The sequence below is a fragment of the Mus caroli genome, unplaced genomic scaffold, assembly GCF_978045245.1.
Source record: "Mus caroli unplaced genomic scaffold, Mus_caroli_1 scaffold_6, whole genome shotgun sequence".
In the NCBI taxonomy this organism is placed as follows: domain Eukaryota; kingdom Metazoa; phylum Chordata; class Mammalia; order Rodentia; family Muridae; genus Mus; species Mus caroli.
Genome location: NW_028227261.1, coordinates 108,223,406 through 108,245,783, shown reverse-complemented (window position 1 = coordinate 108,245,783; position 22,378 = coordinate 108,223,406). Strand labels below are relative to the sequence as shown.

General features: G+C 47.2%; 1 protein-coding gene across 2 annotated transcripts; it reads left to right on the top strand.

Moving 5' to 3' along the window:
* The first annotated feature begins 819 nt into the window (after positions 1-819).
* On the top strand, positions 820-22,265 carry Anp32b (acidic nuclear phosphoprotein 32 family member B). 2 transcript variants are annotated; one of them, XM_021159969.3, is made up of 7 exons: positions 820-1,169; positions 9,949-10,098; positions 13,603-13,725; positions 18,424-18,652; positions 19,766-19,890; positions 21,112-21,181; positions 21,828-22,265. In XM_021159969.3, the coding sequence occupies exons 1-7, from the start codon at positions 1,116-1,118 to the stop codon at positions 21,893-21,895; spliced, it is 819 nt and encodes a 272-aa protein (XP_021015628.1). In that variant the 5' UTR covers positions 820-1,115; the 3' UTR covers positions 21,896-22,265. The 2 variants fall into 2 exon arrangements, with proteins under 2 accessions (XP_021015628.1, XP_085695443.1); XM_085839317.1 differs by lacking the exon at positions 820-1,169 and adding an exon at positions 6,133-6,151.
* Positions 22,266-22,378: the final 113 nt, after the last annotated feature.

Below are 22,378 nucleotides of genomic sequence, written 5' to 3'. Positions count from 1 at the left end.
CAAAGGCTGCCAGCCCAGGACTCAACTTAATGGTGACCGAGAATGTATACATCTTCCAAGAGTGCCCCAAGAGATAAAAGTCAGAAGGTGGGGACTGAGGCGCTATTAAAATTACTAATGGTTTTCTTCACTAGTGGCTCACATGTTTAAAAATAGCGTTTATGTATAGTTGTTTTCTGTCTCCTTGGCTAGTTTGTAGTTTAAGTACTGATAAAGTTCTAAAGTACATTAAAAATTTTATTTTTAAAAACAAACACGAGCCAAGGGGAAAGTTTCCTGAACTGGGGATGCTCAGATGCGGCGTGGCTTGGGCAAAAGGCTGGAGCTGCCCCTGCTGATGTTGTAGTGCAGCTTCCTCGCAGGTACAACACGGCGGGGAAGCGAGCACAGCCTCACCAGGGTCCTCGATGGCACTTCTAACATCACTGGACCTAAAGGCAGCGAGGTCGGGCTATGGGCCTCAAACTGGGGGGCACAGGGTGAACCCCAAAGCCACAGCCTCTGAGGGAGCCCGAAGGCTCAGGCGAAATTGGGTCCGGGAGAGCCCGGAAGAAGGCGCGAGGAAGAGCCTGTCCGTCGACCTCCAGGGGAGCGCCGGTGGGGGTGGGGGCGGGGGTCCCGGCACCGGAAGGTCTTACATCAGCCAGCCCACGTGCGACCCGAGGGCCAGGAGGCGCGCGCGACCCGGGAGGCGGTGCCGCAGTCCGGGCTGAGCTTAAGGCGGGTCCCGCCCCGCCCTCCGTGCGCCTCCCCAGTCCGCGCTGCAACCCGGGCTCCCGAGCCGAGTGGCGCCGCGCAGGGCCGAGTGGAGCCGAGCAGCCGCCGCGTCGCGTCGCCGGTTTAAGCGCAGTGCGGGGCCTTGGCCGGGGGCGGCGGTAGTGAGGCCAGAGCCGCGCTCCAGCCCCCTTTTCCCTCCATGGTTTCTCTCCGCTCCCGCGAGTAACTTGGCTCCGGGGGCTCCGCTCGCCCGCTCGCCCGCACGCCGCCCGGGGACCACGCCGCCGCCTCCTCCAGCCGCCTCCCTCCGACGGCCCTCGCCGCGCAGGCCGGGTCGCCTCTCCCCCCTCCGCCCCCGCCGCGGAAAGTTAAGTTTGGAGAGGGGGGACGAGGGGAACATGGATATGAAGAGGAGGATCCACCTGGAGCTGAGGAACCGGACCCCGGCAGCCGTAAGCAGAACCCCTCGGGCGCCCGCGCCCCCCGATGACTTGCAAGTAATGGTGGCCACCTGCGGGCCACCGGGCTCCGGCCGCGGCGCGGGGAAGGCTCTGCTCGCAGCTCGGACGGGGACAGGGAAGGCGGGCGGAAGGCGCGGAGGGGGGAGCGAGCGCGCGGGCATTAACTCTTTGGCGCCCGCGGGCCCCCGCGGCCACGGGGAGGACGGCGGGTGGAGAAGCAAACTTTGAGCCGCTCGCCCGCCCGGTCCTCTCCCGGAGGGAGCGCTCGCGCGTGTGGCCGGCGGCGAGGGCGGGCGCGGGGGTTGTGTAACGCTGGGAGCCATGTTTGCAGCCTCCCGGGATGCGCGGCCGGGCGGAGGCCGGGCCTGCCGAGGCGCCGCGCCGCCGCCAGGCCCGCCGCGGGGCCCGGCCGGGTTCCATGCGCCCCGCGGCCGGCAGGGCCTCGCCGCCGAGGAGGGTGTTCGGGTCCCTGAGGGGGGCACGGAGCCCCCCTCGGGCGCGGCCTGGCGCGGATCGGGGGAGGGGCGGGCCTGGCGGCGGAGGTGGCGCAACCGCCGCCCCTCCCGAGGCCAAGTTTGAAAAAAGGATGCGCTTCCCGCCATTTTTTCAAGCCTAAAAAAATCCAACTTTGCCCCTCCTTTGCCCGGCTCGCCTTCGCCCTCGGCCTTGCCCACGCGGGCTCCCCGGGCCGGCCGGCCGGGCACCGTCACCGCCGCGGTGGCTTCGCCCTCCCCCGCGCCGCCGCCCGGGGCCTTGCCCGAGAGGGAGGCCGGCCCCTCGGTGTGGGCGGCCGGCGGCTCAGCGCGCCAGCCGGGGCGCGCCACAGCGCCATGTTGGCGGGCGCCGTCTTCCTCCGCCGGGTGAGCCGGCCGCCCTCGCGCTGCCTGTCGGTCCCCGGGCTGCCCCCGCCCGGCGGGGCTCGGCTCCGCGCGCACTGGAAGCGCGGCGCTCGGCCACCGCCGCCGCCGCCTCGTCCCCGTCCCCTCGCGGGCGCCCTCCCCCTTCTTAAAAGGGCAACGGTGGCCGACGCGGGGCTCGGGCGGCCTGGGCCCCGCACGTGCTCCACGCGGCGGCCTCTGCGGCCGGCCGTGCGCAGGCCGCGGGCCCGACGCCGCTCTCGTGCGCCGCGGCGCGCGTGGGCTCGACCCTGGGCCCACGAGGTCGAGCGGGCCGGGCAGCCCCGCGGCCTGGGCTGGCGCCCGCAGGTGACTATAGCTAACAAGTTGGGAACTTGTGGCGGTGGCGTGCCCGAGGCTTTGTGTTTGGAAAGGCCTGCCACAGGCCTTGAGGTCGGCCCCGCCGAAGTGTGGGGCGGTCCCTGAGGACTGATTGGGTGGTGTCCCTGTTCCCGGGGCCCTGAGCATTTCACCGGCACGTGTCCCTTCCATCCCTCCTCCGTCAGACATTTTGTGCCCACCACGTGCTGGGAAATTGAGTTGTTAGACCATCTTCTTCCTTGAACTTGAAACGATGAGTTCATGCCTTGAGCTTTTCACTCCAGTCAGCCACAAAAAATCAATAGAGTAGGAAGTAACTAAATTTAGGTAAAGTACCCATTTTCTCCTTAAACCCCCTTGACAAAGTCTGGCCAGAGCCATGGAATTAGACGTGAATTAGGGACTACACTTTTAAAGCGCCCACAAGCAACAAGTGGTTGATGGAGAAAGCACTGGGCCCCCGTGGTCTCTTGAACCACTGATTTAATACGTTTTCAGCTTACAGTGTGACAGGGCCCGACAAACATGCGGAAACGAGTGTCCCCTGCCCTCCTGGTCCTCGGACTTGGGGGGGAGGGCACTCTGCCTCCTTTTTGTACCTTGGCAGGTTAGGGGTCCTTGGGTAAATGCCCTTTTGAGATAGCCACCCAAGAGTATGAGGATGTGGAGGGCAAGCTACTTAGAGGGAGCCAGGTAGATGCTTATTTAGAAAAAAACTTTGAACCCCAAACTGGAGGATTTGAAGGGAAAATTGCTGCAGGTTTTTGTTTTTTATTTGAGACAGGGTCTTTCAAGCAGTACAAAGTCTGTGCTGACTTCTAACTTGCTATCCCTCTGCCCTAGCCTCCTGAGTACTGGTACCATCACACCTGGAAATTTGGGGGGGGGGGTCTTGTGTTTTGCATGCAGTGTCATAGGCAAGTGAGAAGTGGTGCTCTGATCCAGTACTCAGGAGGCAGAGGCAGGCAGATCTCAGAAGGTATGAGGCCAGCCAGGTCCTGCAGTGTGTCCTTGCCTCTCTTCGTATGCTGTAATAGCCTAAAACACACTGCAGAAACCTTTGGTACTTACAACTGATAGGTTGAGTGAGCCTTGGGACACTACAGACTTGTGGGGGTACTGGAAAGTTCTGTCTCCATAAGAGTGGAGATTTGATATTTAAATACACATTGGTGCCTTAAAAACCTAAGTGGGTTGTATGCGCTATGGTGTTCTTCTAAGGCTTGGGCACATCCTGGTAACATTTCTATACCGGCTGGTGGTTTCCTCCTAAGTTCATAGGCCTGAGATAAGCTCAGGTTCATATGCTGCACCTGTTACTGGTGAACATTGGCGTGCTCTTTTCTTTAGGGGAGACTTTGAAATACTTAATTCAAATTTTTTCAAAGTCCTGACCAGCTCTTGCAGCAGTGAGTTTTCACAGTAGGGGAAATGGCAGAAAATGACATCACACCAAAAAAGCAAAAGTAAATGCCATTTCAAAGATTTTTATGGGCAAGAATAGAGTTTTGGGGGTGCTAGAGATTGAACCAAGGGCATATGTTCTATCAATAACCTTCCAGTCTTATCCTTTAGTAACTTTAGTTTATGGAAAATACCATACACTGGATGGGGATGTCTCCGTGGTAGACCTGACTCAGTATTGTATGAGGCCATTGGTTCATTTCAGGGTTTGCGGATTAGCGCAGTAATAGATCGTTAGCCTTGTAAGCTTGAGGCCCTGGGTTCAGTCCTTGGCTCCAGGGGCACCTGGAGGGTTCACTGAGGATAAATTGAACATACTATGTATGCCACAAAAATTGCTGGCACACAGTAGCAAGATGTAACCTCAGGCATCTGCTGTGAGGTTCTCGGCTACCCATTGTACACAGACTGCTGTTGTCTGTGCCCTCTTCATCCTGCAGCACTGACAGCAAGCCTTCAAGCCAGCCGTCTTCTGGTTTCCTTCAGTTAGGAAACCAAGTAGTTTCTTATTGGAGTGTGTTGTTTTGTTTTGTTTTTAATTCTGCCCCTCCCCACCCTCCTGTGTAACCTTGATATGCTGTGTGCTTGCACTGCTCTTTAGTCTGTCTTTCCACCCAGTTCACTGGGGGAAACAGACCTCCTTAGCTGTCTTTTTTTTTTTCCTCCTGTTGTGGCCCCCACCCCAGCTTTTGACATCTGTTGTTTAGTGTGATATAATTCTGAGCTCGATGGAATATTCTAATTGGTTGCATAGCAACTAATTGGGGTTGTTTTCTTTTGTACAATAATACATCTTTAGAGAAAAGTAGATGGAGACAAGCAAAAAAGGTTGATAAAGATACACAGCATAAACTTAACCTTATGTCTGTGCATTTTGGTAGTGTTAGTCTATATATAAAATTGCTTAATTTCTTACTTTTCCTTGGACCATGTTATAAATGTGTACTAGCTGGCTGCTTTAAAGAGGAGCCCGGGTGATTGCCTTTATCTGTTACTTAATATTTTATATCAAATGGCTTTCCAGATTGTTCTTTTATCTGCCCTTAGGGCACAGGCATTTTCTTCTTCTGGGGTGGAGTGCCTTCTCAACTTTTCTGCCACCCAAACACATTGAGGGACTGCTACTGTATGAGCCTAATGTGCTTATTGTTGTTTATCTTTGGATTTTAACTCTTTAATTGCATATGTGCATGTGGAAGTCAGTACACAACTTGTGGGAATTAGGTCTCTCCTCCATGTGGGTCTCAGATAGTTAGGCTTGGCAGCAAACATTCCTGCTGCTAAGTCCTGTTGTCTTGGCTCTCCTAGAAGCTGCTGTGTAGAGCGGCCTTTTCTTAAACTCAAATTCACCTGCTCCTGCCACGATCCCTGACTCAGTCTCATTTTGTAGCTGGGGATGGATGGCCTTTAGCTTCCCATATTCCTTTCCCCTTCCAAATTCTGAGATCAGAGGTCAGCATTACCTGGGGGCTTAGCATGGTAAGCAAGCGCTCTTCTGACTGAGTGAGTGCCTTTCCCAGCCCCTTTCTTGTTTTATTTTTCAGACAGAGTTTGTTTTCTTTAGCCCTGGCTGTCCTGGAAGTCTTAACTAGGGATCCTCCTGGCTCTGCCTCTCGAGTACTAGGTTTATAGGTGTGTGCCATCGTGACTGACTAGCCTTGTCACTTTATTGTGGCTTTGGGATTGAACCCATGGCTCCCAGCATGCTAGGTTAGCAAGACACTCAGCTCTACCCCCTGCCCTTGAATTCTTCATTTTTGAAATTAAGAAATGATGTGTGTCCTGCTAAGTTCTTGGTCAGAGGACAACTGAGAGAATCTTAATCTCTTCTGTGTGAGTTTGCGTTTTGGGGTATTTAGTGTAGAGCAGTTTCTTTCATAAAACAGGTTTCTTTAGTACACTGCAGAGACAAGCAGGCATGGCAGTAACAGCACTGTTTACTTAGTACTTTTCTAATTAGAAGGACTGGACATTAGCCTTTTGTGTGTGGCACAGGGCTGGAATTCCAGCACTAGGTAGGATTGCCATGTGAAGATAGTGGTGTAGACAGAGGCTGATGATGGACTTTGCAAATCTCAGAACCAATCTCCAGTGACACACTTCCTCCAACAAGGGCCTACCTGCCTCTTAATCCTCAAGTAGTGGCCACTCAGGTGACCAAGCATTAAAATACGTAAGCCTGTTTGAGTCTTTATACTCAAACCACTACGACCCAAAATGATATTTTTCTGTGCCTTTCTCTTCTCCTAGGACAAGTACGTAATTGGGGAAGATTGCCAACCCTGACCATAGGTAAAATTGGTTATTTCCCAGTGAAGGAAATGAAGAGAGGAAGGAATGGAACTAAAAAAGGGTTGGAGTGGAAGAAAGACTTAGTGTGGAAAAGTGCCGATTATTTGGCATTATAACTAGAAACTCCAGTGCACGAGTTACAGGAAAGCTGGTGGGGCACCTTTCATCCCAGCACTGGGAAAGGCAATGGGGCTGCACAGCGGGACTCTGTCCTAAAAATACAATAATAATTACACAGCAAGTGTTCATATCCCAGGCAGGCATCAGGCTGTAGCTGAGGCTGTCCCTGAACTCAGATCTGCTGCCTTCACATGCAGAGCCTTAGCATTTCAAGCCTGGGTGTGAGGCACTGTGCTGTTTGGTTTTAGTTCTTGAACATTTGAGATGAATCAAATTCCATTGGAGAATGACCAATGAGGAGAGTAAATTTGTTCCATCTTTGAGCAGGTTACCTTGCTGCATCTTGGGCTTCAGAGCTCTGTAGTTTACATACACAGATGTACAGATTGGGGGCAGCTTCCCTTTATTATTTGTGTATGTCTGCATGCCTGCCACATGTACTAAGGTGCCTGCAGAGGCCAAAAGAGGATGTTGGATCCCCTGGAGCTGAAATTAGAAGCAATTGTAAGCTACTGGATGCTGGACTCAGTGGAGTAGCAAGTGCTTTTAAACTTGAGCCATCTCCCTAGGCGTATATTTTTTGTTTTCTTCAAGACTGTCTCATGAACTGAGGTTTATCTAGAACTTGTGCCTACCCCACCCGTCTCTGTGTCTGTCCTAAGATGACTGACACGTATTCCTGCCGTGCCTTACTTAATGCCTCTTTCTGAGATGATCTGGAGAACCTGGCCTGCTCCACACGCTCAGGCTCTGAGCCTGAGCCTTCACAGACGTGAAGGCAGCCAGCCAGGGGCACGGAAGGCCTTTCTCTGAATGCAACTCTAAGGCTTGGCCTGATGTGGCAACTCCAACTGACTCATCTGGACGTTTCTGGAAGTCAGGGACCTGTCTTTTTTTAGCCATACTACCCCTGCTTAAAATCAAAAGTCTCAGGGTTTTATTGCTGGGAGGAGACACCATGACCACAGCAACTCTCTTATGAAGGAAAGATTTAAAGCTTACAATACAGACGTTTAGTCTATTATTGGTATTCATGGCTAGAAACATGGTGGCATGCAGGCAGACTTGGTGCTGGAGAAGGAGCTGAGGGTTGATTTGTAGGCAGCAAGTATTGATTAAGACACTGGCCGTGGGCAGGCTTGAGCATCTGAGCCCTCAACCACCTCTTCCCTCCTCCACCCCAGTGACACCACAAAGCTACACCCACTCTAACGAGGCTTCTCCTAATTAATAGTCTACTCCCTTGGGCCAAGCATCCAAAGACATGAGTTTATGGGAGGCATTCCTATTCAAACTAACACAGTGAATTTTTCCTGAGCTTCTCCTTCATTTTGGAACATAGCCCACACCAGTGCTTGGGTAGGGTGCACCTTCACCAAGAAGTTCAGTGTCATTTCCAACTCATTTCATTTTAGTTATAAATTTTAAAAAATTATGTATGATGAGCAAGGGTCATGCATGTGCCACAGTGTACATGTCAGGCCAGTTGTATAGTCAGTTTTCTGCTGTATTTTTATACGAGGGATCAAACTTAAAGCACAGTAGTGCTTTCCCATGGAACAATCTTACAGGTTCTTTGCCATGACAGAAAGGCTTGTTGAAGTCTGTTTTACCTCACAAGTGAGACATCACATGCTTGACTGTGTCCCAGGTCATCTTATTTTCAAAGGTTTACTTTGTAGTTGAGGCTGACCTGGAACTGACTCTCCACTAAGCTCACAAGCCTTCAGCTTTCAGCCCTCCGCCTCAGACTCCTGAGTGCTGGGATTACAGGTGTCTTGTCACCATGCCCACCTTGTTCTTGGTGTTTAAAATGAAGTTCTTAGCTAGGCAGAACTAGCTTCAGTTCCAGCAGTTGGGAGACAGAGGCAGACAGCTCTCTTGAGTTCCAGGACAGCCAGGCTACACAGAGAAGCCCTGTCTTGGGAGTATTTTTAGCTTTGGGCACCTTGCCTGTCTTTCTTAATTGCCCCGAGTTCCATCCATGATGCTTTTTCTAGGAATACCAGGTTCCTGCTTCTTCCTCTTCCTTGGTGACTCACAAACACCATTGAAACTCAGGTCTGTGTCTCTAAATCTTGTGTGTGTGTCCCTCCTGTGGTATTCATTGTTTCACCTCAAAATGCAGTTCTTTATTACCTTGTAGGTTCCCATTTCTCTAAACCAAAACCTAAAACCTCCCTTTAACATCCATATCCAATGCCAGACTCAGCCCTGTATGTTGTCAGCCACTTTAGGCCCTTTCTTCCCCAGTTTCCTCTTTATAATCTCCATTTTGCTATTTGCCTTAGCAAATGCATTTTAGCCCATATTTGAGTGTCCTGTGTTGCTTGCCATAATAGGGTTTCTTTGTATAGCAGCAATATTGCCCCCCCCACCACCCCCCCAGACAGGGTTTCTGTGTGTAGCCCTGGCTGTCCTGGAACTCACTTTGTAGACTAGGCTGGCCTCAAACTCAGAAGTCCACCTGCCTCTGCCTCCCAAGTGCTGGGATTAAAGGTGTGCGCCACCACGCCCAGCAATATTGGCTTTAAGTGTATTAAACTCCTGAATCTGCCCAGCGATGGAGCTGCCATAGTATTTTGTCCGCCTTCCATCTCCAATGGAAGTTTCTTATTACCCCTCACAGTAGGTACACTGGAATCTTAGCAATTTCAAGTATCAAGGAAAAAATTTTTATCCCAATCTGAGAGGCAGTGTGCCATACTTTTTAATTCCTCCCCACTTACTTTGGACATATTAGTGTCATATCTTATATTTTAATTTTATTGTTACACAAAAAATGAAAATCATCTTAGCTGGGCATGGTTGTGTGTGTCTGCAGTGCCAGCACACAGAAGGCAGAGGCAGTTGGATCTCTTGAGTCAAGACAAGGCAAACGTCTACATCTCAGAATTGTAGGTCAGCCTTAGTAAGACTTTCTTTAAAACAAAACAGAACAGACGAGATCTGAAACTGGAGAGTACAGGTGTAAAAATCCTTACCAGGATTTATTTGTGACTTTTTCTTTTGAAATGGCAAGGAAAAGCCAGGCATGATGGTGGATGCCTTTAATCCCAGGACTTAAGAGGCAGAGAAAGGCAGGGGGATGTCTGTGAGTTCGGGGGCAGCCTGGTCCACATAGTCCCAGGAAACCAAGGGCTTTGTATAGAGACCCTATCTCAAAACAAGACAAACAAAACGGCAGGAGACTTTATTGGAACTCGGAGTGATGGTAGTGAGCTCAGTCACCCTGCTTGTCAAGCAGCAGGCTCATTGCTCAGGTGCCTGGGTGCCTTACATGACTGAAGTAAAGTGTTCATCTCCCTGTGGCCATGCCCTTCCTGGGCTTAAAGCAGGAAAGAAAGCCCCTTCAAAGCACAGGAATATGGAAGGGAAGGGATAGGTTCATGTATGCTCTGAGAACTAGGGTTCCTCTTTGCTCTTGGTGCGATATGGAGACTATGCCTCCCTGCGCGTGCACGCACATGAATGGTGATCTTTGAGTCGTGATACTATGTATGCTGAGGCTACAAGGCTAGCCATGCTTTTTGTATTGGTAGCTGATCCTACTCTTACATAAATGTTATTCTTGAGTTTGGAAGTTTTACAGGATTGAATTTAAGAGTTTTTTTTGTTTTTGTTGGTTTCTGTTACAGTTTTTAAAGCTTCTTCCTGTTTTTGTTTGTTACCCACAGGTTCGAGAACTTGTCTTGGACAATTGCAAAGCAATGGATGGAAAAATTGAGGGGTTAACAGATGAATTTGTGAACTTAGAGTTCCTCAGTTTAATAAGTGTAGGCTTGTTTTCAGTTTCAGACCTCCCGAAGCTACCTAAATTGAAAAAGGTAAGTTTTCTTTAATTTTTTAAGAAAATGATTGAGAAGGAGAAATGTACGATTTTTGTCTGTGTGGTGTAAGCACATGTGTTTTAGTGGCCCACGACACTGAGATTTGGGGGGGCTACCTTTCTTCCTAAGGTGGCTCAGCTTCATTTTCATCACTGGTGGCTACACTTGACCTGCAGTGTTTTCCTAAGGTGGCTCAGCTTCATTCTCATCACTGGTGGCTACACTTGACCTGCAGTGTTTTCCTAAGGTGGCTCAGCTTCATTTTCATCACTGGTGGCTACACTTGACCTGCAGTGTTTTCCTAAGGTGGCTCAGCTTCATTCTCATCACTGGTGGCTACACTTGACCTGCAGTGTTTTGGAAATAATGCTTTATTATGAGAGAGAGTTGCTTTATAAATAATTGGTTAGTTATCAAAAGCTTTATTTTGTTAGCTACTTTTTGTGCTTAGGCTATGTTCAGGAGACACAAGAGCCTCTCACTTTCTGTGCTTTAATTTGTATGCTGATGAGAAGGAAAGTGAAGACTGACTGTGGGGTGTGCATGTGGTACCCTCCAAAGGCATCAGATGAGGGGGTGAAGTTAACAGGCAGTTTACAACTGCCCCCATGGGTAGTGAAAATCAAACCCATCTTCTGCAAGGACAGAAAGTGCTCTTGACTGCTGAGCCATCTCTAGCTAGTCCTGTCATGAAATTCTTAATAACTAGTTTGAAATGTGTTATGATTGACTAGAAAGAGCTGTGTAAGAAAGCCTGCTACAGGCCAAATCTGGTGGTATCTGCCTGTAATCCAGCTCTTAGGCAGAAACAGGTTTTTTCTTACCGTTCTGATAAATCAACAGTTCATTTGGGCACAGTTGTCATCTCTCCCAGTGGGGAGGTTTGATGGAGGCAGTGGCACACCTGGCATGGTAGATGGAGCGACTGCAGTGTGTGCAGTTAGAAGAGACATGAACACTAGTAATGTCATAAATAGACTCTTGTGTTTTGGTTCAGCCTGGCCTCCAGTCCATGGGGTTGAGCCGCATGTGTTCAGAGTGCTCTTCCCTCCCTCAGTTGGCCCTCTTTGGAAACACACAGCAGTGTATCCCTAGCTAAGTCCAGATACATCAAGTTCACAGTGAGATTAAGCACCACAATGGCTGTATTGAATTTTTCTCAAATGTTGGATTCTTTGAGACAAGGTCTCACTGTCTGACTAGTGTAAACTGGAACATGGTCCCTGCTTCTTTTAGCCTCCCAAGTCCTGAGGTTGCAAGTTTGCACCACTATACTGGGCTTTTTCTGAACAATTTAAACACTGACCACTCATAGGGCTAATGAGAAGGTGATCATAATTAAAAGGCAGATTGAATGTTCTCACAGCTGGTAAGGACTCTATGTTCTTACTACCTCAGAGTACAAGCTCTTCATAAGAAACAAATACTAAAAATTTTTGATTATATAAATGGTTTTAAAGTTCTCTGTTAGTAAGTGCTTTAGTGTATTGCCTTGCTGTCTTTTCCTATAGAGAGATGTGATATTCTAGCTACATGGTCTAATAAACACAGAAAGGTGGTTTCTGCTATTATGGTTTCTAAAAATCACGAGATTCGGTTTTTGGATCTTTATTAATCATAGACAAGCAGGACTTTTTGTGTGTTTGCTTTCTTTTTAAGATTTACTTGGTGGGTGGGGTAAAACCACAGCATTTATGGCTGTCAGAGAACAACTTGGGATTCCATTCTCCTGGAGACTGGTTGCCAGGCTTGTGGCGTGCCTTTATTTATAGACCCATCTCTCGTCTGCCCTCCTAGGCTAGCATTCTAAAATCGTGGCCATTGCTTCTGTAGCAGAGTATTCTATAGCATGCTAAAGAATTTATTCATGAAGCAGTGTTGTGTGTTTAGTTGCCCTATTTGATGTTTTTGTTGCTTTTTGGGATGTTTTGACTTGTGTGTTAGGGGTTGAACGTACAAGTCAGAAGAGTCTAGATAAGCAGTCTACCACTGAGCCATATTCCCAGCTCTTTGTACCCTTTTAAACTTTGAGACAAGGTCTCTCTCAGTTGCATAGAATGGCATGCTACCTTGGCCTCTTGGGTTGGTTGTCACCATGCCAGCCATGTGAAGTTCCCACCTGTAGCATACTAGGCATATATGCAGTATAGTGAGTAGAGCCAGGGCTTTTTAAGTGTGCCGTCAACACAGGCTCTCTACAAGGCTTTGTTCATAGACCTGTCAGCCTGTAAAATGGGAGGACGATCCTACCAGCTCAGTTTGTTGTAAGAGCAAGTGAGATAAATGGGCTCTGAAAATTGACAGGCGCTCAAGCTCTAGCAAATTGGAACACTTGTATGGTCTAAGGGTTGTTTTGTTTAATTAATATACATGTACTGGGGGTGGGGGCTAGGAAGCCAAAAGGGGACATTGTATTACCTGGATTGTGAGTGACCCAACATGGGTGCTAGGAACTGAACTCTTGTCTTCTGGAAGAACAACACCTGATGTAGACAGCTGAGTTCTATGGCCTGAGTGTTCAGCTGCAAAAGGAGGAGCTTGATTTACATAGTCTCCCCCTTCTTGTACCCTAAGACCCTGGTAATCTTGTGAGCATACCATTGCATGTGTGACTTAGCTGCAGCTGAGAAACTAAGTAGCTTACTGTGAAAGCTAGCGCCAGCTTACAGAAGCAGCAGTTTCTGGAGAGCGAGCCGCATTTACAGACTCTGGGCCTTGCACAGGGAATCCGATGCCCTCTTCTGGCCTTCACAGCCACTGCATACACATGGTGTGTATATATTTAGCACACATAACAAAATTTTTAAAAAACAAAACAAATTACCATCTTTTGGCATATCTGCCTAATTCATCCCAAATGTTTCTGGGATGTATAAACTTCATAATTTGGGGGCTGGTGAGATGGCTCAGTGGGTAAGAGCACCTGACTGCTCTTCCGAAGGTCTGGAGTTCAAATCCCAGCAACCACATGGTGGCTCACAACCATCTGTAACAAGATCTGACACCCTCTTCTGGAGTGTCTGAAGACAGCTACAGTGTACTTACATATAATAATAATAATAATAATAATAATAATAATAATAATAATAATAATAATGAAGACAGCTACAGTGTACTTACATATAATAATAATAATAATAATAATAATAATAATAATAATAATAATAAATAAATCTTTAAAAGAAAACTTCATAATTTGGATTTAATCAAATAAAATAATGTTTATAACCTGATAGAAACAGGGCTTCTGGGAGAGGGGGTGTCTACCCAGGCTGCATGTGTAGAAATCAAGAGAACAACTAGGAGAGTCTCGGGTTTCCACCAGGTGGGTGCCAGGGCTGAACTTGATCCGTCAGTCTTGGCGGCAGGTGTCTTTACCTGAGGGGTCACTTCACCAGCTCTTGTAGAACTTTGCTGCTACTGTTTGCTTTTATTGGAAGAATTTTCTTTTTACCTTAATTCAGTAGTAAGTGATTCTCTGTTTGTCTGTGTTTCCTTTAGCTTGAGCTCAGTGAAAATAGAATCTTCGGAGGTCTGGACAGACTAGCAGAAGAACTTCCAAGCCTCACACATCTGAACCTAAGTGGCAATAACCTGAAAGATATCAGCACCTTGGAGCCGTTGGTGAGTGGTTGGGAATTTAGAGTGGGTTGTCGTCATCTCATTGTCATATTTCCGGTGGGAGAAATGGTGGAGAAGAATAGTTATCTGGGAAAGTGCTGGCCTCCTCCTCTTCATAGAGTGGCTTTTAAAGTCTCCAGTGTATTCCTGGGCCTTTGCTCTCCTGACTGAAACTGATGTGTCATGCATGGAGAGTTTTATGGTTATCTTAGCTTTAAGCATGTCTGCTAATTTTTTCTATTAGACTAGCCAGGCTAATCTCTACTGTAACATAACAGTCTGTCTTGGGTTACATTTCTGAGCTGTAAGTAGGGCAGTTTGAGGCACAAAGGGTCTCGTGGTTGGTGATCTTAGACTTACCTACATCACTATTTTGGGTAGAGACACCTTCCTCAGTCTTATTGTAGGTAAATTAAAGAGACCAAATCTTAAGTGCCTTTTGGGTTGTAAGTGTGATATATGAATGACCCTCAGCAAACTGAACCGAGAGGGCTTTATTCCTTGCCTTACTTAAGTGCTTAGAGGACAGTCAAGAAGTAGATTGTTTGTAAATGGGAACTGTTGGAAGGAGAGCGGGCTCAGCAGTGTGGAAGCTCTGGAGGCACAGGTTAATGCAGGGGAAGACAGGCGCAGGCACGACGTGTGTGCTAGACAGCTACCTGCTGGGCTAGAATATGAAAATACAGGCCTTCGCCTCACTGCAAGAACGCTCAGTTGGGGCTGTGGGTTTGATTCAGTTAGCAGGATGCTTACTCAGAATGCATGGAAGTCCTGGGTCCCATAACTCACATTGCCACATGCCTGCTCATCCACCACAGGTAGCCAGTGTGAGGCTAGCCTTGACTTTGATTGTACAAACCCTGTCAAGCATCTGTTGATGCGGGAGGAAGACAGATTGTGGTTTCTTTCAGTGACGATGTCCTGGTAGAATTAAAGTTGTCTCCTTGTCCCTCTCAGCAATTAAAAATGTTGAAGGGGTTTTAATCTTGCTGGGTTCCTTATGTATGCATCTTTGTGTTTGAGCCTCCATTTGGTGTAGATGTTGAACCTGTTTCTTTTCTTTTTCTTTAAGAATTATTTATTTTGTATATATGAATACACCATAGCTGCTTTCAGACACCCCAGAAGAGGGCATAAGATCCCATTACAGATGGTTGTGAGCCCCATGTGGTTGCTGGGAATTGAACTCAAGACCTTTGGAAGAGCAGTCAGTGCACTTACCCACTGAGCCATCTCTCCAGCCCATTGAACCTTTGTTCTGCAGATCTTTTTTTCTTCTGTACATCTCGACATGCTCACTCTCCCTCACTTTTACTAGTTTCATTCTTTCTGTGTAGAGCAGCCTATTTCCAAGTTAAAAATATATGCACTGCAATCTGCTATGTCCAGGGAGATTTAATAATATTTGTTCATTGTAGACTTGTAGCCCAGAGAATAAAGAATGGCTGTCCTGTTTAGAGAGGAAACTGAATTTAGAGAGCTTAAATAATTATTTCGATTAATATCAGGATCAAGCTCAAATTCACTTAATTTTCTATTGCCTTTGGGATGTGTTTGTACATGTAAATTGACTCGATACCTACATTTCAGTAAAATGGAATTCCCTTAGGAATATTCATACTAACACTCCCTGGTCTCTGCCAAGCCTCTTTTTATTGCTGGGTGGAAGTTAACTTAAATCTGGGCTACTCCAAGCTGAAGAACAGCATCCCCGACACAGGTGTGTGTGTGTATGGGCGGGTGTGTTAAACAGAGGGCCCGAGAGGAGCTTTCCTTGCTGGATAGCCAGCAGCTCCTGATTCTCTTGAGATCTGAGTCCTCTGGGAAGCCAGGGTCAGTGCTCCAGCCCTGAAGTGAGCACAGAGGACTACTCTGCAGGCAGGCAGGCGTTGTTTGCTTGAGTGTTCCTGATCTATACTCTAACAGATTAACCTCAAGACAGTGAGGAGGAGAAGTAATTTTTGTTGTATGCTTGTAGCAGGTGTACATAATTCCTATAGTAGTTGTTGGAAAGGTCCCCATGAAGTGGATAGAAACAGTATGTTCCTTGTTTTACATTAGAAGCTAAGGCTTGGGTGACACTGACACCATGTGGCAGAGCTACCATGCTTCGTGCACATCAGGCTGCTTAGAACAGCGTGAGCCTGTGCAGTGATGGCGCACACCTGGAAGCTTAGCACTGGGAGGCAGAGAATCTTTTGTGTTCAGGGTCAGCCTGGTCCACAGACCTAGCTAGTTCCAGGACTGCCAGGGATACACAGAGAAAAACCTGTCTTGCAGAAGACAAAAAGAAAAGCCTGAGCTAGGTTGGTCATCTGGTTCTCACCTGTAGCGATGATGAAGGGGGAGATTCTAGGCCCAGGGTTGACTTCTGAACGGTTTAGAGTGGGGAGACACCATCTTCATCCTCATCACCACACATCGTGAGCACTGCCTTGAGCCCAGTCTTGACAGTCCATGCAATGATTGTGAATGCCTCTGCTTGCTACAGGGACATTAACGAGAGACAAAGAAGGCAGCAGTTCAAACTTCCTGGGACACCTTTTTTAAGAGACCTGGGCCATCCAAACCATCCCCCAAAGCCCTTCTAAATTCTAAGAAGGCAAGCAAAATTATTGTTAATAAAATGTTTAATGTTTATTATGGCTAGCCTATTAGTTTAGGCCAAGTTTCCAGCATGGTACAGTTGTTAAGTTTTTAGCGGTGTTTACACATTACATCGGGATCCTGTATAATCTGTGTTCTGAGCCTGTTGGCCTATAAGTTCAACTTTACTGCTTTAAACAATCGCAGAATGTGGGGGTTTGTTGTTGTGACCTTGCTTTTATTTCATTTCCTACCATACTGTTTGGCATATTCAAATTATTTGATAATGGTGTTTTGTCAAGAAGTAAGCAAACATCTAACGTTTCTGGGACAGCCTCGATGGCCCTAAACAGTACATTAAGTGATGCCCCAGTTCATTTAGTGAACAAGTTTTAGTCAGTCCAGAGATGGTGGTGTATGCTGTCCTGCCAGCTTCCTGAAAGGCCAAAGCAAGAGAACTGAGTCAGAGGGCAGTCTACAAAGGCTACGTGCTGAGACATACACTTCAGGAGGAGGAGAGGAGTACATTAGAATAATAGGAAGCTGCTTATATTTATTTTCTGGTGTGTCTTACTGGGTAATAGATCTTGAGATGGGGTTGGGGGAGGTTTACCAGTTCTGGGCTGCCTAGGCAGCAAAGAAAGGATCTATCTCCAACAGAAAGCTAGTGACTAACCTGCGCTGATTATTTGGGGTGGTATTACAGCATTTTTTTCCTCTTTGGCAAGAAATCATACCTGAGTTTCTAAGGTCAGAAACCTAATCTGAAAGTTGCCTGATAGAGAATCAGCCACCCCTAGAACTGGCAGGGCTGGGCCTGGCCTGCCAGCCTTGAGACAGCAGGGACCTGGCCATTGGAAACACATTATGGACAGACTCTTATGATTGTACATTGTATGTTCAGGTGGGTATGACATCTGCCTGTAACCCTGCTGCTGGGCCCTCCCTGGTTCTGTGTTCTACTCTAAGAATACAACTTTCGTGAGCCCTTTCCTGATTAAGGGATGGAGATACTTGTAAAAGGGCCAGCAGCCCTTTCCTTGAAGGGTCAGCTAGTGAGACTATGACGCTTTGTGGACCCTAGTCTGTATCACAGCTGCTGTCAGTACAGCCAAGGAGGAGCTGCGAGTGATAGATGGACAGATGAACGTTGTATGGCAGTAGAAGTTTATTTTAGCTGGGCATGGTGGTGTCTTTGCTCCTATCGCTTGAGAGGCAGAGGCAAAGGCAGGAGAATCTCAGGGAGTATTAAAACATCCCTAAAATTTTAGTTTACAAAAGTAGCTAATGGTACACTTAGGCAGTCACTGGCTGCTGCCACACCTGGGGATTCTTTCAAAGCAGAGTTACAGAGGTGCCTCTGTCCTGAAAGCAACGTTTTGTTGCCTGCCTATTTATTATGGGTCGTGTGAACGTGGCAGTGAGTTTGCAAGTGAAATGTTACTGTTAGGTTTGTTAGAAGAGCTTTTTGAGTGAGGGATCTCATGTAGCTGAACATGACTCTGACCTCCTTCTAGCCTCCTGCATACTGAGGCCTGCACTGCCAGTTGTTGGTGTTGGGGGTCAGATCTCTGACTCTGCACAAGCACTCTACTAAATGAGCTACATCCCTGGCCCCCATATGATGGGTTTTGTTTAATTTTGGGAGAGCACCAAACTTAACGGGATGGTGCACTCTGGGCTTTCCGTGCTATTCTAGAACGTAGCAGGATGGTGTATATATAACAAGGCCTTTAAGTTTCCTTTAGAGAGTCTGGTAATGTTAACCTCTTCTAGAGATCTAAGACAGAGGAGTGTAGACTTTCTCTGTTCCTGAAATCTAAGCTCGTGTATACCCTTCTGCCCACGTCTCACGCCAGGTCTCATTTCATCTCTATGGGCGGGCTCTGTGTACATCTCATCTAGGTCACACTCCTAGTGCTACCAGGAAAAGACGGGAGCTAGAGCAGAAGGGGAACGTGGCTTGTTAGGAAGGCAATGCCAAACTGCAGAGTTTCCCCGTCTACAGGGATGACTAGCTAACCGGTAGGGAAGCCTAGAATTTTGCCTCTTGAAACTGGTTTGGTGATATGCTCCTTTTATTTAGGAATCGTGTTTTTTGGTTCTTCACTTTAGAAAAGGTTGGATTGTCTGAAAAGCCTGGATCTGTTTGGCTGTGAGGTCACTAACCGGAGTGATTACCGAGAAACTGTCTTCAGGCTCCTGCCCCAGCTGTCCTATCTGGATGGCTATGACCGAGAGGACCAGGAAGCGCCTGACTCAGATGTGGAGGTGGATAGTGTAGAGGAAGCCCCTGACTCAGATGGAGAGGTGGATGGTGTGGACAAAGAGGAAGAAGATGAAGGTGGGTAGACTGGGCATCCTTTGACCTGACTTCTGCTCTTCCACAGTCCTGCTCAGTGTCCTTGAGTGTGAGTGGGTATGCATGAGTGAGTGTGTGCATGCGTGCATGCATGAGTGTGTTTATAAACTCGACATTTAACCCTAAAATGCTCAAATGGTTTTATTAGCAAGTGGGTATTGTATATCTATTTGGTCAGTGGCTATTTCACACAAGCCACTAGAATCCTTTCTGTGCTTAAAGAGTTCATCATTTCCTTGTCTCCCTGGCTCTGCCTGCTGTCCTCCCAAGCTCAGTGTCTGAGCTACAAGCTTCAAGATATATTCTTAGTTGTGCGCTCTCGCTCTCTTCTCTCTCTCTCTCTCTCTCTCTCTCTCTCTCTCTCTCTCTCTCTCTCTTCCTCTTCCTCTCTTTCTTGCTTTCTTTATAAAAGCATGATCTCAAGCATACATGGAATTCATGGGAAGAGATGTGTTTCAGGTGTGTGTAGTGGCACACTTACAATCTCAGCACTCCAGAGATAGAGTTAGGTTCACAAGTTGAGCTGTTCTTATTAATCATAATTTTTTGAAAGCTTAGGTGTCTTTATTTATATTTTTGAGTGAGTTTGGGTAAAGTCTTAATTGAAAGCTAATCATTTGTGTTTGTTTTGATTTTTGAGACAGGGTTTCTCTGTGTAGCCCTGGCTGTCCTGAAACTCACTCTGTAGACCAGGCTGGCCTCAAACCCAGAATTCCACCTGCATCTACCTCCCAAGTGCTGGGGTAAAGGCGTGTACAATCACTGCCAAGCTTCCATGCCTTTACAAGATAGCAATGGCCAGGAACGCAAAGAAGGAAAATCATTGTTGGATGTTGTCTTACTTAGGGTTTTACTGATGTGAAGAGACACCGTGACCATGGCATGTATTAAAAGGAAAACGTTTAATTGGGGCTAGCTTATAGTGCAAAGGTTTAGTCCGTTTTTCAGGGTTTCTCTAACCTTGGCTGTCCCAGAACTCACCCTGTAAGAATAGCTGGCCTTGAACTCACAGAGATCCCCCTGCTTCTGCCTCCCAAGTGCTGGGATTGGTTATGCTCATCCTTAGTAACTTCTTTTTTTGGGGACTGTTTTTAGAAGGAGAGGATGAAGAGGAAGAGGAAGATGAGGATGGTGAGGAAGAAGAAGATGAAGACGAAGAGGATGAAGATGAAGATGAGGATGTAGAAGGAGAAGATGATGAAGATGAAGTCAGTGGGGAGGTGAATACAACTGTTTTCTTCCCTATCTGTGTAAAGACAAAAATGGGCATGGGTTAGAAAGGTGGGCAAAGGATGATGGTGGCAGCTTTTGTCTTCTTGAAATAAGGGATATATACTTACTGAGTGCTACCTGGATTCAGCACTCACCTCTGAGTTAACATTCACATTGCCAAAGAAAAGGGTGTTGTGTTCAAAGTACCGAGAACTGCTGAGTTGTGTGGTTCACAGCTAAATGGACTTCTGCCTCGAGAGAGCAGCTAAGTTTTGTGTAAGAAAAAGAATACATGCCTATAAGCAGGGAAGATCACCCACCACCTCAAGACCAGCCTGGAACTAGACTGTCTTCAAAACCATGTGCACAGGTTCCTGGGTTACATCTGTATCCTCTGTATAAAGTATATGACTACAGCGAGAAATATGTCCAAACCAGTCCTGAAATGTAAAATGGCAAAAACATGTGTTGCATTTTCCTTTTTTTCTTTTTTAAGCCAGAGCCTTGCAAGTCCTCTGTTCTTGGGCTACCTACTCTTTTAAGGTTTATTTAGTGTGTGTGCCTGTGCGTGTGTGCGCGCATTTATACACATGCACACCACATGCATGTCTGTCTGGTGGTCATTGAAGTCAGAAGAGCTTTGGATTTCCCTGGGGCTGGAGTTAGAGGTGGTTGTGGGCCACCAGACGGGTGCTGGCAGTCAAGCCTGCATCTTCTGGAAGAGTGTTGCAAGGCTCTTGACTGCAGAGCCCTCTGGCACTTTCTTTTTTTCTTTTTTTAGCTCATTAAAGAAGTTCAACCAGCATTTCTGAGCAGGAAAGTGTGTAAAAGAACAGCTTTTTCCCTAGTGTTTTGCTATAACTATTTGGAAGAATATTCCTCTTTGCATTTTCCTTTTTTTATGAGGAATTAGGGGCCTATGTGACCCAGGCTAGCCTTGAATTACTGATCCTCCTGTCCTCTGTATCCAATTGCTAGAATCACAGTTGTGAGATGTGACATCTGGTTTTGTTTGTACGGTGTGGTCTAATTCATGACACAGCCTACATGGAGACATAGGGAGGCGATTTTGTGAGTTAGTCTCTTTTGATTCTCTCTTTTCATCTCTGGCTTCCAGTGATCCATCTTAGGTCGCCAGGGTTTTGAAGCCTGTCTTTACTGGTTGAGGCATCTTGCTAGCCCACGTGTTTTAGCAGAACCTAATAATGTTAAGCAATTCTCTTGTTTAGGAGGAAGAATTTGGACACGATGGGGAAGTTGATGAAGATGAAGAAGATGAGGATGAAGATGAGGATGAAGGTGGGTGCGATGCATAGACTTTGGTTTCCTTCTCATTTAAAGTTAGATGGAAGTGCCCTCAAGGTAGAGTTTGGTTTTGGATCTTACTGTGTTGCTGGGCTTGTCTTAAACTCAGTGTTCCTGCCTTCCCTTCCAGAGTTCTGAGATTCATGGCTCTGTTAGACTTTGGTCACATTGGGCACATGAAGAGCCCTTGGCCACTCTGCTCTTCTGGGTACTGATGATCCAGCTCTGAGTTCAGCAGGCATAGAAGGCCAGGCCCATGTAGGAAACCTTCTTTATTGGAGCCATTTGACAGTGCCCATGTCTCATACTAAGCCTCATGGTGGTGTCCTGTTGATCTCTCAGAATAACTACTGTTAAAGCTATTCTGTTAATAGCATTCCTAGGGCTTTTAAGTCACTTGCCTAAGGTTCACTTGTGAAGGGTGTGGCTTAGAAACAGGCAGGGTAAGCAGAGTTGTTGCTGTGTATTAAAATCCTCAGTTTGCTAGCTGTGCCACTTGAGGTGCTACCATACCACCTGCCTCTCTGGCCCTGGTGTCCTACGCATATGGTGCCATGCAGCACATCATTAGTGGCTGCCTCGTTAGCAGGGTTAGCGGAGCCCTTCCTGTGTTCTTATGCTAGTTTGTTTTTCACTGCAGAGGAGGAAGAAAGTGGGAAGGGTGAAAAGAGAAAGAGAGAAACAGATGACGAAGGAGAAGATGATTAAGACCCGAAACAACCTGCAAGAAACAGAACTGTTGAGTATTGGTTGGACTGCTCATGGATTTGGTAGCTGTTTTAAAAAAGGTAGCTGTGATACAAGCCCCAGGACACCCCCACCCAAAGAGCCAAAGAATAGTTCCCGCGACATTCCGCCTTCCTCCGTTAGCCCCTTGGTAATCCACCACCAAGCCTGGGGACTTCGCCCCAACAAAATTGTAAACGTTGTTAGGTTTTCGTGTAAGACTCTTGCTGTATCGTGACAGCTGTGATTGGTGAGTTGACCGTCCTGGCTGCCAGTTACACTGCGATTGTAACAACATTTTTACTTTCTGTACAACAAGGAAAAGCTTTGTAAATAAAATCTTAACATTTTGGGTCTGTTTTCTCATGCTTTTCTTTTTTTTTTTCTTTCTTTTTTAAAAGATATTAGGACACTTTGTGTGATAACTGCCAAAACCGTATTTTCTAAGACTAAGCAAAATAAATG

What these genes read in the sequence shown, in the direction of transcription:
- Anp32b (XM_021159969.3), top strand. Translation starts at nt 1,116, where the DNA reads ATGGATATGAAGAGGAGGATCCACCTGGAGCTGAGGAACCGGACCCCG. An exon ending in GGAACCGGACCCCGGCAGCC is followed by an intron (nt 1,170 to 9,948) that starts GTAAGCAGAACC and finishes TGTTACCCACAG; the next exon opens with GTTCGAGAACTTGTCTTGGA. An exon ending in GGATGAAGATGAGGATGAAG is followed by an intron (nt 21,182 to 21,827) that starts GTGGGTGCGATG and finishes TTTTCACTGCAG; the next exon opens with AGGAGGAAGAAAGTGGGAAG.